The sequence below is a fragment of the Musa acuminata genome, chromosome BXJ1-9 (genome assembly GCF_036884655.1).
Source record: "Musa acuminata AAA Group cultivar baxijiao chromosome BXJ1-9, Cavendish_Baxijiao_AAA, whole genome shotgun sequence".
Lineage (NCBI taxonomy): Eukaryota > Viridiplantae > Streptophyta > Magnoliopsida > Zingiberales > Musaceae > Musa > Musa acuminata.
In genome coordinates this window covers 11,248,396-11,264,819 of record NC_088335.1, presented here as the reverse complement: position 1 = coordinate 11,264,819, position 16,424 = coordinate 11,248,396, and the positions used below count along the sequence as shown (strand labels likewise).

General features: G+C 37.1%; 2 protein-coding genes across 3 annotated transcripts; both read left to right on the top strand.

Moving 5' to 3' along the window:
- Nucleotides 1-4,953: 4,953 nt before the first annotated feature.
- Nucleotides 4,954-11,405, top strand: LOC103998170 (uncharacterized). 2 transcript variants are annotated; one of them, XM_009419563.3, is made up of 13 exons: nucleotides 4,954-5,953; nucleotides 6,050-6,131; nucleotides 6,231-6,422; nucleotides 6,690-6,754; nucleotides 6,850-7,009; nucleotides 7,089-7,334; nucleotides 7,428-7,544; nucleotides 7,755-7,946; nucleotides 8,026-8,107; nucleotides 8,195-9,141; nucleotides 9,743-10,253; nucleotides 10,338-10,528; nucleotides 10,641-11,405. In XM_009419563.3, the coding sequence occupies exons 1-13, from the start codon at nucleotides 5,004-5,006 to the stop codon at nucleotides 11,079-11,081; spliced, it is 4,176 nt and encodes a 1,391-aa protein (XP_009417838.2). In that variant the 5' UTR covers nucleotides 4,954-5,003; the 3' UTR covers nucleotides 11,082-11,405. The 2 variants fall into 2 exon arrangements, with proteins under 2 accessions (XP_009417838.2, XP_064939143.1); XM_065083071.1 differs by having other exon boundaries at nucleotides 7,089-7,544.
- A 1,692-nt stretch (nucleotides 11,406-13,097) lies between these two features.
- On the top strand, nucleotides 13,098-15,541 carry LOC135593203 (large ribosomal subunit protein eL18y). Its single transcript, XM_065083070.1, has 5 exons — nucleotides 13,098-13,163; nucleotides 13,265-13,354; nucleotides 13,464-13,592; nucleotides 13,686-13,868; nucleotides 15,221-15,541. The coding sequence occupies exons 1-5, from the start codon at nucleotides 13,161-13,163 to the stop codon at nucleotides 15,377-15,379; spliced, it is 564 nt and encodes a 187-aa protein (XP_064939142.1). The 5' UTR covers nucleotides 13,098-13,160; the 3' UTR covers nucleotides 15,380-15,541.
- Nucleotides 15,542-16,424: the final 883 nt, after the last annotated feature.

Sequence of the window (16,424 nt, the reverse complement as noted above, 5' to 3'; positions counted from 1 at the left end):
AGAAGTATGATTTCTCAATCTACTTTGTTAGAGTCACTTTGGGGAGAAACAATAAAAGCTGCAGCTTACACTTTTAATAGAGTACCAACTAAAGCAACTGCAAAAATACCTTATGAGCTTTGGACTGGGAGAAAACCTAGTCTAAAACACTTCCATATATGGGGTTGTCCAGCTGAGGCAAGGCCTTATAGGCCTAATGAAAAGAAATTGGAACCCCAAACAGTGAGTAGTTACTTTATTGGTTATTCTGAGCGATTGAAGGGGTATAAATTTTATGATCCCAAATAAAAAAAATATTTTTGAGACGGGTAATGCTACATTCTTCAAGGATGTTGAGTTTGGGAGGAGAAATAAGGTTAAAGACTTTACCTTTGAGGAAGAATTGGTTCAGTCTGATCCAATTCATATAGTTGCCACTAATGTGGCAAAATCAGTACCTAAAAAAGATATAGTCATTTCAACTCCCAAACAGTATGAGGAAATTGTTCACGAAGAATAAACTCAACATCCTCAAGAATACGTGCTACAAGAGCCAACACCTTTACGACGATCCCCTAAGGAAAAGAGGAGTGTCATTTCGGATGATTATATGATATTTCTCCAAGAACACGAAGAAAGTAGTGGTATAATGAAAGATGATCTAATCAACTTTCATCAAGCCATGAAGGATTTCAATTCGGATAAGTGGATTGAAGTAATGAATCAAGAGTATAAGTCCATGCGAGACAATAAAGTTTGGGAACTTATCCTATTACCAGAAAGTGTGAAACCCATTGGTTGTAAATGAATTTTTAAAACCAAAAGGGATTCTAATGGTAATATGAGAGGTATAAGACACGTCTTATGGTAAAGGGCTATACTCAAAAGGAATAGATTGACTTTAAAGAGACATTTTTTCTGGTTTCAACGAATGACTCTTTTAGGACAATTATGACTCTAGCCGCACATTTTGATTTGGAGCTTCATTAGATGGATGTTAAAATAGCATTTCTCAATGGAAACATTGATGAAATAATTTATATGGTACAACCAGAATACTTTATGTCAGGAGACCCAAAGAAAATGGTTTGTAAATTGATAAAATTCATCTATGGGCTGAAACAGGCATCCCGTTAGTGGTATCACAAATTTCATTAAGTAATTATCTCGTTTGGCTTTGAGGTGAACTCTGTTGATGATAGCGTGTATCATAAATTCAGTGAGATCAAATTCATTTTCTTGATATTGTATGCGGATGATATTCTGTTTGCCACAAATGATATAGGCTTATTGCACGAAACCAAGATATTTCTATCTAGAAATTTTGAGATGAAAGATCTTGGTGACGCGTTTCGTATTAGGAATCCATATATACCGAGATAGATCTCGGGGTATTATAAGATTATCACAAAGAAGATATATTGATAAAGTACTCAAAAGGTTTAACATGAAGGATTACAAATCAGGAGACACCCATATCGCAATGGGAGACAAGTTCAATCTCAGTAAGTGCCCTAAAGGAAATCTGGAAACTCAAGAAATGCAGAAGATTCCCTATACATTAGTTGTAGGGAGTCTAATGTATGCACAGGTTTGTACGCGTTCGGATATAGCGTACATTGTTAGACAGATACTTAAGCAATCTTAGAATGGATCATTGGAAGGTAGCTAAAAGATGTTGAATCTCATATTTTGATGATGAAACCAATCGACAAGTGTTTATGTTTTAATCTGCGTTTTGAGTGATGCTTCAATCAGGATGAGACAATTAAAGTAGGAAAAATCATGTAAAAAAATTGGACGTTGGGCCGGAGGAACAGTCGACGTATCAACAGAAGCCTTCGAGCTGTGGATTCAGGCATCGGGCCAAGAAGAGTGGATATTGCGCCAAGGATATCAGAGTTGCGAAGTCAACTGACCGATTGGGCAATATGCCGCAAGAGAGGACGATGCACCGAAGAATCGAACGAAGTGTCGAGGGACCAATGACATGCTGGATAACTTGATTATTGTTTAGTATTAATTGTCTAGATCGAAATATGTTTTACATGTGCAGGATTAATTACGATAGCAAGACACGAAGCATAATGAAGTCCCGGAGTCAAGATCGAGATCACGTTGGGAGTTCGAGAGCTCGTCGGAAGTCTAGATGTTTGTCGGCAATTCTGGAGGAACCAACTGAGAAGTCTCGAAGCTTGCCAGAGAAGCACGTTGGAACTTGCCAAGAAGATCGTCATGAAGTGCAAGAGCTTGCCGGGAGTCCGCCGGAACATTGCCGAGAGATCGCCGGAAGCTCGTCGAAAGAATAGACTTACGGACTTTGTTTAACTTAGAATATGTCTTAGCAATCGTAGTTAGCACGTAATTGGGATTAGATTTGGGCTAATCAAATTAGGGGTCAGCTAGGCCCATGTAAGAACTGTGTTGAGCCCAATAGGAAGCCCAAACAGTGCCCTAAGAAGTCTCACCGTCATGGCACAATCTTCGAGACTATGTCAAGCAGTGGTATCGCTGGTCTGGGCGGTTGTACCGCCCTTGGCAGGGTGCCAAGCGGTGGTATCGCTAGTCTGGGTGGTGATACCGCCCAGCACTGGCCCCCAGGCGGTGCTACCGCTAGACCTCGGCGGTGGTACCGCCCAGAGCAGTGTCAGTCAAACAAACACTAGGCGGTGGTACCGCCCATGCCCGGGGAACCCAGGATGGGAAAGTTTTAGGCTCCAAGTTTGAATCAACTTGAAGCCTATAAATACCCCTCTCATCCATGGTTAAAGAACACAAGTTTTGAGAGTAAAAAAGTATAGAAACACTGCTGTAATCTTGTGTGAGCTCCTCTCAAAGTTCTATGTGTTAGAATAGATTGAGAGAGGAGTGAGTGAGGGTGTAAGGGTTATCTCCTAAACCCGATAAAAGGAGAATTGAGTTGTAAAAGGTGATTGACCTTCGCCTATTGAAGGAAGGCCTCTAGTGGACGCCGGTGACCTCGTCGAAGGAGGAAGCCGAAAGTGGATGTAGGTCACATTGACCGAACCACTCTAAAAATCTGGTTTGCATTTCCTTTATGCTATTTATCTTAATTGCAAACTGCCTTCCTTCCTTTACATTAACCACACTTCGTATGCTTTCAATATAAAGATCTTTCCGAAATGGTTTTTGTCGAAACCTGGTTTTATCGTATGAAGGTTTTTTTCGAATCGACGTAGTTTTTACCGCTGCACTAATTCACCCCCCCTCTTAGTGCCGACTCTTGATCCTAACAAAAGAGTCATGAGATATTTAAAGGGGACAAAAGATCATATGCTCATATATAGGAGATTAAACCATTTAGAGATCATTGGGTATTCTGACTCCGATTTTGCTGGATGCAGGAAATCAACTTCGAGCTACATATATGTGTTGGCTGGTGGGGCGATTTCTTGGCGTAGTGCCAATCAATCTCTTATTATTTCTTCCACCATGGGAGCGAAATTTGTAGCATGTTTTGAGACATCTAATCATGAAATTTGGCTGAGGAATTTTACCACAGGGTTGCAAATAGTACAAGGGATTGAAAGACCACTAAAGATATACTATGATAATAAATCAATTGTTTTATACTCCAATAACAATAGGAGCTCAACTAAGTCAAAGCACATTAACATCAAGTTCCTAGTTACAAAAAAACGGGTACAAAATAAATAAATTTCTATAAAACACCTAGGAATAAACTTTATGTTGGTAGATCCTCTTACAAAAGGTGTACCACCCAAAGTTTTTCATGAGCATACTGCTCATATGGGTATATCAGAATTTGAGAAAACTTCAGTTTAGTGGGAGTCATATGTTTGTTATATGTTATATACCAGATTTTATATTTTTACATATATTTTCTGATCAGAAATAAAGCTTTAGTTTATTATATTTTATATATTATGGTTATTAAAGTTATTAATGATCTTATAAAGATAAAGTTGGACTAGTTGAAAATTAACATGTACATATCACGTTCATATAATTTTAATGCTACACATTTCATAATTGATCTATATCATTTGGTCATGTTAATATTAGTGATCATTGATGGGTTTAGCTATGATTAATATAGCAAAGACCGTTTTTGTCTTATACTAATATGGCCAATGGACAAAATTGTTTTATACATCATATTTAATAATGATAATAGTTTTGAGCTCATAAAGTATAGTACATTTATAAGGATATATATGTGACCCAGTGGAAAATTGTTAAAATTTTAAGGGTCACACATGTATAATTAAATATGTTAAGTCATTATCTTGATTAGTCAAAATTAAAGTGATCTAATTAAAATAAAGTTATTTGGCTAAGGGACATAATTATTATGAAAATTAATTGTGTGAATATCATCAGGAATATGAAACTCTTGAAGCATAATTATATATTCATTAGTTATGACTATAAATAAGGTTATGATCCCTGGTTGCAGTATCAAATGAAGTTTCTCTTCATCGGTCAAGGAGAAATCTAAAGTTCTTAAGGATACTCTATAATTGGAAGACCAAATTATCGATTAATTCAGAAAATATTCTAATGGATCCATCAGGTACACTTTCATGTTAATATGTTTCTTAATTATTGTAGGATTTTATGCATATTATAGTAAATTTAATAAGTTTTATAAAAATATTCTGAAATCTTATTTTGGATCTATATAAAGTAGGTTTGAATCAAAATTCGGTTTTAATTCTATAAAATAATTGTTCGATCGAATGTGATAAAAGAACCAACAAACTTTAGTGTTATTAAAAAAATATAATTGAATGATTAGTTCTCCATTTGCATATGCAAGGAACATGTAAATTATCTGTAAATTGTATATATACTTAAAGGCGATATTTAAATTAATTTTTGAGAAAGAGTTACAAGAGTCAACTACATATTTAACGTCCTAAAACATGATCATATTAGCTGAATTGCCCTATTCATTTTCCCGCGCGAAGTCCAAATCCCTTCCCGGGATAGAGAAATCAGAGGAACGGCGAAAGGTATATCGAGACGAGGCTGCGACGATGACGGAGCTCAACGATTGCCAAACAGTCACCGCCGAATCCATCGTCCTCCTCGCGCAGGACCCCTCCGCCACCCTTCGTCCGGCCGTCGATCCCGCCGCTCTCGTGGCCCTTCTCGACTGCCCCTCCTCCACCGTCCCCGCCGCTGCCTACCTCAACGCCCTCCTCTCCCTCCTCTCCCGCTCCCCTCCCTCCCCCTCCCTCCTCTCCTCCCTCCTGCTTTCCTTCCTCCGCCTTTTCCTCTCCCGTCGCCTCCCCCGCGGCGATGCCGCCCCCGTATTCCGCCTCTTCGCCCCCCACCTCCCCTTCCTCGAACGCACCCACCTCCCCTCGCTCCTCGACCTCGTCGTTTCCGATCTCTCCGCGGTCGCCGAACCCGACGACGCCCTGCCCCTGGACCTCCTCCCTCGCCTCCTCGACCTCGCTGAAGGCGATGAACTCGTTGATAAGATGCTGGACAGGCTCCTGGCTGGTGAGTGGTCGAAATCTTTGTTGCTGAAGATAGTCGCTCTCCTCCGCGAGCTCCCGCGCATCGGCAAAGCTAGGGTTTCCGATTTTCTCGAGAAGATCTTTTCGGGGATGAAGGTGGTCGACCTCCAGGATTTGCCGTCTCTTATATACCAACTTCTTCTGTTGGCTTCGAAGGGAATCAATAGAAGGGAGGTGATCAGTGGAATTCTAGGGTTCTTTGGAGGGTTCTCGAAGGGGCAGCCTTCGATCCTGAGGCAGGTGGAAGGCACGGTTTTGATGCACGTCAACTTCGCCGTGAAGCAGGACCCCTCATTGGGACGGGAGGTGTTCACCATCATCCGATCTGATCTCCGGCTTATCAACCACTTTGTGGTTGCGGTGCTGTTCTCTATGGCCAGGGTGCGAAGATTCAACGATAGCTGCATTGGTGTTCTCAAGATGGTGGTTGTCACTTCTCACCGGGACTATAAGACCTCACGGTGAGAACTTATTTTAGCCTGCTTCGAAAACCTTCGTCTTATTAAGTTGTGATCTTGAATTATGTCTGTTGCTTATATTCCGACTATAACTTGTAGGGATTGCAAGTGGTTGCCAGATAATCTGAAAGAAGAATGCCTGGAAACTGCTAAACGTGTAGAAAAATCATTTTTGAAAGCTGTTAGTTTAATTTTGATGTTTTGGTTTTCCTTTTCTTAATGTTGACACAAACACTCGAATGGATTCATGATAACATAATGAAGTAATTCTATGTTGTAGGTCAATGAGAGCAACAGTGGAAGGGAACATATTGTGCCTAGCATTGTTCAATTTGGATTTGTTTTGCTAGAATCAGTGGATTGTGACGATGGCAAACAAAGGGGTGATTCTGCAGGTTTGATGAGCATTGAAGAGCTCAGTATAATGATCTTGATGACACTGTTTGAGGTCCATGACATATCAAGAAATGAGGTATGTTTATTAGGAATTTTCTTTTTGAGGATATTGTTTGCTGGACACTTGGTAACTTGACTTCCTGAAATATTTGGAATTGCTTGATGCAACTTCTTTTCTTCAACAGCTTTCATCCTGAATTGCTTAATTGCATAGTTTCCAGTTAAATCAATGCAAGTAGGCAGAATAACAACATTTAGGGATGGTTGTTTTTAAATTAATTTTTCATGTTGATCGTGTCTCTAGAATTCTGATGTAGTGCCTTCTGTCCTTTCCTACATGCAGATAATTGAGCAGTGCAAATTTCGACTTCTTTCTTTGAAGCCTCAGAAAGGCATGCCGATCATTAAGTGAGAAAGCATTTTAATTAAATAAACTAATGTTGTTTTTGTCTATGTTCTGGCAATCTAATACATAGTTCTTCTTTAATGCGTCTCTTTGAAAGGTTGCTTGGTAATTTGGTCCAGAGCTACCCTTATCCCATGCTAGAATATATTGCACATCTGAAGGAACTGCTGGACTACTTCACATTTTTGCAAGAAAGAATGGCAATAGCTATTATTGATGCCTTACTGCCACTTATCAGATTCAGTCACGATCTCCAGGTATTTGTTTTTGAAATATCCTGGACAGAGTGAAATGGTGAAAATAAACTATTAAAAGGCTTTCCTAATGCCTATGCAGGATTATATTATTTTGGTTGTTCGAAAGGCCATGTTCAAACGAGAAGAGACTGCCCGAGTAGCAGCTACTGATGCTGTAATTAATATAATTTCAATGGAAAATAGCTCTAAGAAAAATGGCCTGAAGAGCTTTGAGGAATCATCTAGCCAAGCAAGCTGTAGCCAGCAAGGTGACATACCCAGCAGGGTGGAGGGTTGTCTTTTTCAGGAGCTTAGTGGATTGCTTAGGAGATGTCTCTCCCAACAGGTTTTTTCCATAGAGAAATTTATATGGGCCATCTTTTTTTTCCTACATACAATCTTATACATTAGTTATAATACGTTAGCTTGTTTTAGACAGGCTAGAGTTAAAGAGATATTGTATGAGGGTCTCGTAAAACTTGTCATGCTGGAACCGACCATTACGAGCTCTATCTTTGATGTCCTCTGGCCTCATTTCCTGCGAGTTTACCTAGAGGTACTCCATTCTTCTTGCCTCTCTTAAAGATTTTATTTTCAATTATTTTATCCTTTTTTGCTCCTATTACTGCTTCTTGGTACTGTATACCTTGAACATGTAGAACATGCTGCTCTTTGGACCTTTCACTACTTCTCTATCATTGCATGTGGTCATGTGACTGAATCATCTGGGATCCATTTAATAACATTTCTAGCACATCTACTGCAGGACAAAGATTTTCCCCTTCAACTTGATGCTTGTTTTAAGTTGGAGAGTGGAAAAGTTTGTGTAGTAGAACCTTTGGACCACCTATTGTCATGTGTCTCTTGGTTACTTCTTCTTCAATCACATGGTAAGTCTGAACATCAATCAGAAGATTCGTGGCCATGCTTTGGCTTCTCACTTTCACAAGAGAATGAGGTGATGCTGCAATTCGTATGTAAGATATTAATTTACCCGTATGAATATCACAATCATTTTTTTCTGGAAAACACTGTAGGCTGGAAAGGCAACATCCACAGAGTCATTCTCAAATGCATTGTTTAAGATCAGGAGAAACTTAAAGAACTGCAAGTTGCAAGGTTGGATTTCCTCTTATCATTTGATTATGAGTTAAGCTGTTTTATAAAGAGAACGCTTCTGATTTTTCATCTCCTTTCTGATATTAGGTCCTCAAGGCCAGAGAGAAGACTCTAGTTGTCATTCTTTGCAGAAAGAGAAAAATAGTTGTCATTGGCAAATACTGCTTCGAATTGTTGAGGTATTTGTCAATATTATTGTTATGGAGATTGAGAAAGCAGAAGGGGAAAATAAGCTGCTGCTCGAGAAAGAACTTATAGAATTTGCTGAATTACATAATAATCTTGAAAAGGACTCAAGCATGAACAAACAAAGGACTGACAGTCGGAAAGGGACTTCAAAAGAACTCTCGAATAAGATCAATGGCGAGCTACAAGAGTATGCACAAGTAAACCAATCAAGAACCTTCTTAGCTACCTCAACCATCCACTATCTACTGCTTACAGCCATTGAATCATACAACTTTAATTTTCCCAATAGATCCATCGCTTCTCAGAATAACAGGGAATCATCATCGTCCATAATAGATCTTTGTTTGAAGATGATGCTGTTTGTCTTAAAAGTGTGTCTTCGCCATCTTAAATTTGTTGGTTCAATAAGAAGTGGAACAAGTGGTGATCCTTTCAGAAGACTGTTGTGTGGAGATATCAGACTTCTAGGGAAACCAGTAATGCAGCTCGTATGGCTGCTCAAGTCAGTACTGGAAAAAGACAAGGATCGAAGAAAGAAAGATGCCAATGGGAAGATGAACAGAGAAAACATTGACCCATTATTTTTGTCCTTATTATGCTTGAATGAGTTGTTCAAGATGAATTTTTCTGGGGCTGAGCTGTCTGAACTTGTTAATGACTTGCTTTCTCTGGCTGCACCAGAGTTGGATCTAGAAACTGGAAGGAATGCTGATCCGGGCATTAACGAAGAGAAAAGCTTTCTGAACAACTATCAACATTTGAGATTTTTACATTTGTTTTTAGAAAAAAGAATAGAACCATTATATTCCTCACTGATAGATCTTTCACTATTCCGTGAATCTGAGGTAAATCTAAATTGTTTTTTCTGTTTGTTTATAATAGTGATTGACAAAGATAGTATTGCAGTTCTGATACTATGGGATGATATTTGTAATATCATTGTTGCCATTTGTCGATTTTGTAGTCTTTTATGTTGGATGTTTATTCTTTTGTTTACCTGGAATTTCACAACTTTGCCTACTTTGGATGGCTAGGTTTAATATTTTATTGATTGCCTTTGGAAGATTTCAAACACGGTTTATGCTGAAGCTAGTAACATCGGATGATTGAATCAGCCATTGTTGTTGGTCTGACAGTTTCTTTGTTTTTGCTGGTCTGGAATATAAGTCAGTTTTGTAATCATCTAGAACAGTTGATCTGTTTAGATAGCCTATTCACTTTGGCAGATACCAAATAAAAAAAAAATGAGCTGAACATCATGTAGCTTGTTTTGTCATCCATTGTCCACAGCACACTTCATTTTCACATCGTGCACCATATTTCCTTGGATTGCAGCTAGAATGTATATTGATCTTTGTAGTTCTTTTTCACATCACAGATCTTCCTGTGTTTCTAGAGAGCATCTATCCTGTCTTGGAGAATAAAGTAAAACTTTCCTCTTCTCAGGTGCTAGCTGAATTATTATTGATTGTTGGGAACAAATTGCCACCTGCACAAAGGAATTCTCATGGAAACTGGGCTGTGAGTGTATGTCAGAGCAAAAAAGTAGAAAATTCTAGTGCAGCACAGAATGTACTGTTACTTGTGATTCATCTTCTACCAGCTCCAACTGACCTAATTGTTGCATGTGACATGGCCTCCGAGCTGCTGAAAGTTATGGGTTCTGAAGATAAAGATCCAGAACATAGATCTGTGAAGTATCCTGTTATTAATCAGTCAACAAGAAATGCAATTGCTACTATAATTCTACGAGTGGCTGAATCTTGTATTGTTGACTTGGAGTGGGCTGTATCAAAAGTGAAGGCAATTTCTGCATGCAATCATGTACAACCCGATCTGAGAAAGAACCTTCAATTTGCTGAAAATTTACATGGACCCTATTTGCAAGAAGTGCTCTATTCCAGATCAGAATCACTGGTGTATCTGTTATCTTCATTTGTAGAGATGAAACTTACGGGTATGTGTCATCACTTAACATCATGAAGCTGCCTTTTTTTTTGTTTTTTTAGGGAAAAAGAATTACATATTTGTTAAACTGCAGACTCTCAAGCAGAACAGTTACTGAAGATAACTACAAGGGTTTACAAGCTTTTGGCTCCTATGACAAAGCTTCAGATTGCTTCAAAAGGTTCCAAACAATTTTTACCTAGTTTAAAGTTTCAGAAGCTAGCAGAAGTAACATGTATAAAGCTCACCAGTCCCCTGTACAGCTTCGTGGCTCTTGTTCAAAGGGTATTGTATCTGCAACTATTTGCATTGACTCATTCTTTTCTGTAGTCTATAATCCATGTAGGCTTGCTTTTTAACTTAGAAATGCTTCATCTTGTGCTGTTTTGCAACTCAGAACCAGAATGCTCAGCATAAGGGAATCATCAGCAAGATCAAAAGGGAGAATAGATGCATTCCGGATCTGATATTCCAAATTGAAAACTATGAGAAATATCTCATTCAGCTCAGCAAGTCAAGTAATGTTAATTTGTTGAGATATGCCAAGCGCAGTATTGCAAGGGATTTTAAAATTTTGGAGACAAAAAAGGTTGTGGTGGGGGAAGAGACAACAGAACACGAGCATACTCTGTCCGGTTCTACTTCTGAGAATGGATCTAGTGGGGAATCTGAGGGCCCAGATGAGGAGAATATATCTGAGAAGACTGCTTCTGCTGAGCCTAACGGAAATATCACTGATGTGGACTCTGAAAACGATATGAATAATCAAGAGATGTTGATAAGAAAGAAGAGAACCAAACGGAGTAAGGTTGTCGAAGATTCAGATGAGGAAGCATGAGGATTACGTACATAGGCCTACTATGCTTTTCCAAGTCATATATTCTCAAACTTTCAGTCCTCTCGAAGATCCTGAGTTGAGAATCTAACTTGATAAATGGACAACTAAAAGAGCAAGATTGGAACTTTCAACTATGGATAAGTATTATGAATTTTTCTGTCAGAAAACAAGTTGTCTCTCTCTAATATTTTGAACTTTTTCCAATGATCGTCTATGACATGTAATCACTCTGCAATATGGTTGTATCACATTCCACTCTGCTTCTGTGTTGTTTCGTGTTGGTACTTCACCATTTACTCTTGGATTCATGGATTCTAGTCCTCGGAGGCATTGGTTGTTTCGAGTTGGAAGAAAAGAAAAATCTTCAGCTGAATTTATAATCAATAACTACCTGCATTTTAGTAATGGCATGTCTTTTGCAGACATTAGTTAATTTTTAAAAAAATATTATTTCATGATTGTAGATATTTGGTATTGCAGGCCAAAAAGAGTCAGTGATATCATGTTATGAATATAGGGACTATTGCAGTCCCCTATGATACTTTAATTTTCAACAAATAGAGAACCTGTCTACTAAGTTAGTTTGTATTCCTATGAGTTGTGTACATGGCAATGAATGTAAGAAAGCAAACTGACTCTATGAATGTAATAACCTGTCTACTAATTTATCTTTGGACAAGGGTTGTGTGGTTGAATTTTTCTTTTTCATTTTGTTGTTTTAGATATATGTTTGTTCTTTTTTTATTGATATTTTAGATTGAATTTGGGTTGTATTCTTATCTTTGAGTTATTTTTTGATTATCAATATAGTTGGGTGAGTCCTTGACTCATCAGGAGTCATGTTCTAACCCACAAGGCATAATGGCATTAAAGAGCATTCATATGCTTAAGTGGGCATTTGATGCGAGTTAGAAACTCCATGAGATATATATACACTGAAGTGGAGGATGTAGAGAAGCACTAAAGCAAATGGGGCATTTGAAGGACTACATTTTTATGAGTCGGTTGGCTGATGAGAAACATCTGCTTTTGGTTGTGCTAAGTCAAGTCAGATCAAATCTTCACTGTCACTATTTCTAAATATGAGAGATCTGATATTTTTTTTAGGACATTGTATGGTGTATGAATACCTAATAAAGTTCTTGAGATCATTAATTTTGATGCAGTTAGCCTTTCTCATTCATGAAAACGCATAAGAGATTTACATGTGAAGAGAGAAAAAACAGTGAAAATTTGTGTTTTTCAAATTTTTAGAAGCACTATAAAATATAAATAAATGTAGCAGTCTCTCTCTCTCTCTCTCTCTCTCTCTCTCTCTCTCTCTCTCTCACACACACACACACACATATATATATATATATACATATATATATATATATATATATATATATATATATGTATATATATATATATGTATGTATATATATATATGTATGTATATATATATGTATATGTATGTATATATATATGTATATATATGTATGTATGTATATGTACATATATATATATATATATATATATATATATATATACATATATACATATATATATATATACATATATACATACATATATACATATATACATACATATATAAATATATACATATATATATATATACATACATATATATATATACATATATATATACATACATATATATATATATACATATATATATATATACATATATATATATATATACATATATATATATATATACATATATATATATATACATATATATATATATACATATATATATATATATACATATATATATATATACATATATATATATATACATATATATATATATATACATATATATATATATATATATATATATATATATATATATATATATATATATATATATATATATATATAATATGACGCAGTCATTTTCTTAGACAACGTCTCATTCTGCTATGGAATCCAACGGTTCAGATCTTATGATTTGCGTACTGATGGCCATTGCGATGAACCGCAGGACACCGAACCGCAACAACCACATAAATATCATGAACGGAAGCTTTTTGTAGGCAACGTTCGAGAAACCCTAGAAACTGCGCCGTCATGGTGATTTCCTCCCTCGAACGCAAATGTCAATCGATGCCAATATGCCTTCCATTGCGTTTGTCGTCTGATCTCTATCTCTTTCACGTTCGTATTTTTTGCAGGGTATCGATATCGTCGCCGGAGGCCGGAGCAAGAAGGCGAGGCGAACGGCGCCAAGGTCGGACGATGTTTACCTTAAGCTCCTCGTCAAGGTTTAGATCAACTCGAATCGATTTTGTTCGGCCCACATGTGAAGTCTCTCTTTGTGCAAGATTGGTTTTTTTATGTCTTGGAATTGATCGTGTTTGCCATTTCGATCAGCTCTACAGGTTTTTGGTGCGAAGGACGGGTAGCAAGTTCAATGCGGTGATTCTGAAAAGGCTCTTCATGAGCAAGATCAACCGGCCTCCGATATCCCTCAAAAGGCTAATTACTTTTATGAATGGAAAGGCTAGACATTTTTTACCCTGTTTTCCTATTGGTTTCTGTCTATGAGAATTATAGATTGGTGATTATGTTACTAAAGTCATTGTTTTGAATCAGGATGACAAAATTGCAGTCATCGTGGGAACGGTGACTGATGACAAGAGGGTTTACGAAGTGCCAGCAATGAAGGTCACGGCTCTGAGGTTCACGGAGACAGCAAGAGCCAGGATTCTGAAGGCAGGTGGGGAGTGCCTGACGTTTGATCAGCTTGCCCTCCGTGCACCTCTTGGACAGAACACTGTATGTATTACACTCGATGCTGCATTTTGAAGTTAATTGCTTAGTTGCATTGTGTATTTGATGAAATTGGTTTCTTCATTTTGATAGTTTAATAAATATTAAGTTTAATTTTGTGCTTGTTATTATGTTTAGTATAAATCCATGAGTACACTTGTTCAAGTAAACTTTCAACATTTTAACCTCTATTTTGTTTTGAAGAAATGTTGAAATGTAGGATTTTGAGCATTAACCCCTAGAGTGTTTGGAAATTGTTTATCGATATCGTAAGTTTGGAGAATGAAGATTTTTTCGATAGTACGTTTGAATCCTTTGAGATTAGTCAACCACAAGGAGTATAGTCCAATAATATACATTTTCAATAGTTTAAGTTATTATATTATCATGAGAATTTTTCCTCGTTTTTTTTATAGTTTCTAAACAAAAATTCTAAACTCCGGCATGTTGATTTATTCATAGTACCCTTTCTTATCCTGTATGAATTTTTCAATAGTTCACATGAATCCTTTGAGATTAGTTAACCACAAGGAGTATATTCCATTAATATACATTTTCAATAATAAAGTTATTTTATGATTATGAGATTTTTTCCCCATCTTTTTGATAGTTTCTAAACAAAAATTCTAAACTCTGGCATGTTGTTTTATTAATCGTAACCTTTCTTAACCTACCCAAATTTTAAGCACCACAAATTCTTATTTGGTTTGAAAACTTGATCCATCATATGCTCCAAGTAATTTATTTTTCTCCATGTTCTCATTTATTGACTTTGTCCATTTCATTCGAACTTAGATTTAACATCTTGATATTGTCCATTTCATTTGAAATAAGAGATGTCATGTATGCATTTTGAAGCGCACATGATAGAAGATCCTAGAGTGGACATATGTCTTTTATCATATGAATCCCGAAGCATCTCTCTCGTACAAAGGGGTATGTGTCAATCATCGAAGGGACATCCATCCTTATAAAAACATTGTAAATCCCACTTTTAGCCATAATGAAGAGAATTTGAGAAATTGTAGTAACCATGAAACTAGGTGAGGTACCTAAGTGAGGAGAGTCCTCATGGGTTAGAGCAATCTGATTTGTTTTTTCCTCTTTGACGTGCGTTCTGCTCTTACTATCACAGCGAAAACTTCTTTGTCTCGTTTTCTTTAACTTAAGATGCTGAAGCCTGATAATTTAAACTTTAATTTTGTTTTCTTACTGAGAATTATAGTTTCTTAGTAAATGTGATATATCTTTTCTGATTCTGACATGATGGCTCAAAGAGAACATAGGTTTTGAATTAAATAGGAAGCACTTTCTGTGTTTTCCAATAAGTTCATGATTATTATAATTTTTATGTATAGGTACTCCTGAGGGGTCCAAAGAATGCTAGGGAAGCTGTGAAGCACTTTGGTAAGGCACCTGGAGTTCCACATAGCCACACCAAGCCTTACGTCCGATCCAAGGGAAGGAAGTTTGAACGGGCTCGCGGAAGGAGGAACAGTAGGGGTTTCAGAGTTTGATTTGGCTCTTGTTGTTATTGTTACGTAAAAAGTTTTGCACAACTCCTGCTGCAGTGAGAACTCTACTTTCCCAAAAATTGTGGTGTTTTGTTTTCTTTTAAGGATGCATCGACTTGGAAACATGAATTCAATTTTTCTAACAAAAACATTGTTTATTATGCATCTCTCATCTATTCATCTGGTAAAAAATGGATGAAGTAGAAATGGATCTATGTTGATATGTTCATGAGCAACAAATGCATGTTGGAGGACCAGGCTTTGTTTCAAGAGATGATAAAGTGCTGGGGGCAAAGTTCATTGCTGAAGGAAACTGCTGGATAATGGATAAATGAAATGAAGGCAGTCGAAGAGGGGATTAATGCTGCTGCATTGGAAGAAGGAATCCAGAAGCTGCATCTGGAAGTGGATGCTGAAGGCTTAGTTCCACTCCGTACCAAGCAGGAGCAGCCACCTTGGCTTTTTGACTTACTGTGTTAGTAATGTACTTTTGGTCTTCAAATCTTTTCTATTACTTGGGTTTTTAAGAAGCTAACAACTGTGCTCACTGGTTGGCTGCCAAGTTTTTGGTTGAAACCCGGTTTTCCTCCGGAGTTGCTCGAGGCTTTGATGAGCAGATAGCTTATCTTACATAGTTGGCTGCATTTAGGATTTCGATCTTTTATCTTTCAAAAAATTATATTGATATCTATATAATTATAAAAATAAAATATCCAAATTCATTTATCCTAACTATATTAATTTTATCAACGAAAACAAAAAAAATAATTGACCTTATGTGGTTTTGTCTTTTCGATTGCAAATCCAAATTAAAATGTGACTTCGTGCTCCATGCTTTTGTGTGATAGGTCAACAGAATCTAATAAAGTCAAAAGTGGTCATGAACCAAAGATGAATCCCTTTAGCCCAAGACTACTTCCGTGGCAACCTGCATTCACAAAACAGCTCCATCGTACCCCTTCAATCCACATAAGCAGCCCTTCGTTTTAAGTATCGATACTAAAACGCAAGCGGCCACACTTGCTTTTTTTTCTTCCTTTTCGGGTAG

What these genes read in the sequence shown, in the direction of transcription:
- LOC135593203 (XM_065083070.1), top strand. An exon ending in TTACTTTTATGAATGGAAAG is followed by an intron (nt 13,593 to 13,685) that starts GCTAGACATTTT and finishes GTTTTGAATCAG; the next exon opens with GATGACAAAATTGCAGTCAT. An exon ending in CACCTCTTGGACAGAACACT is followed by an intron (nt 13,869 to 15,220) that starts GTATGTATTACA and finishes TTTTATGTATAG; the next exon opens with GTACTCCTGAGGGGTCCAAA.
- LOC103998170 (XM_065083071.1), top strand. Translation starts at nt 5,004, where the DNA reads ATGACGGAGCTCAACGATTGCCAAACAGTCACCGCCGAATCCATCGTC. An exon ending in AAAAATCATTTTTGAAAGCT is followed by an intron (nt 6,132 to 6,230) that starts GTTAGTTTAATT and finishes TCTATGTTGTAG; the next exon opens with GTCAATGAGAGCAACAGTGG. An exon ending in TCCTGCGAGTTTACCTAGAG is followed by an intron (nt 7,545 to 7,754) that starts GTACTCCATTCT and finishes CATCTACTGCAG; the next exon opens with GACAAAGATTTTCCCCTTCA.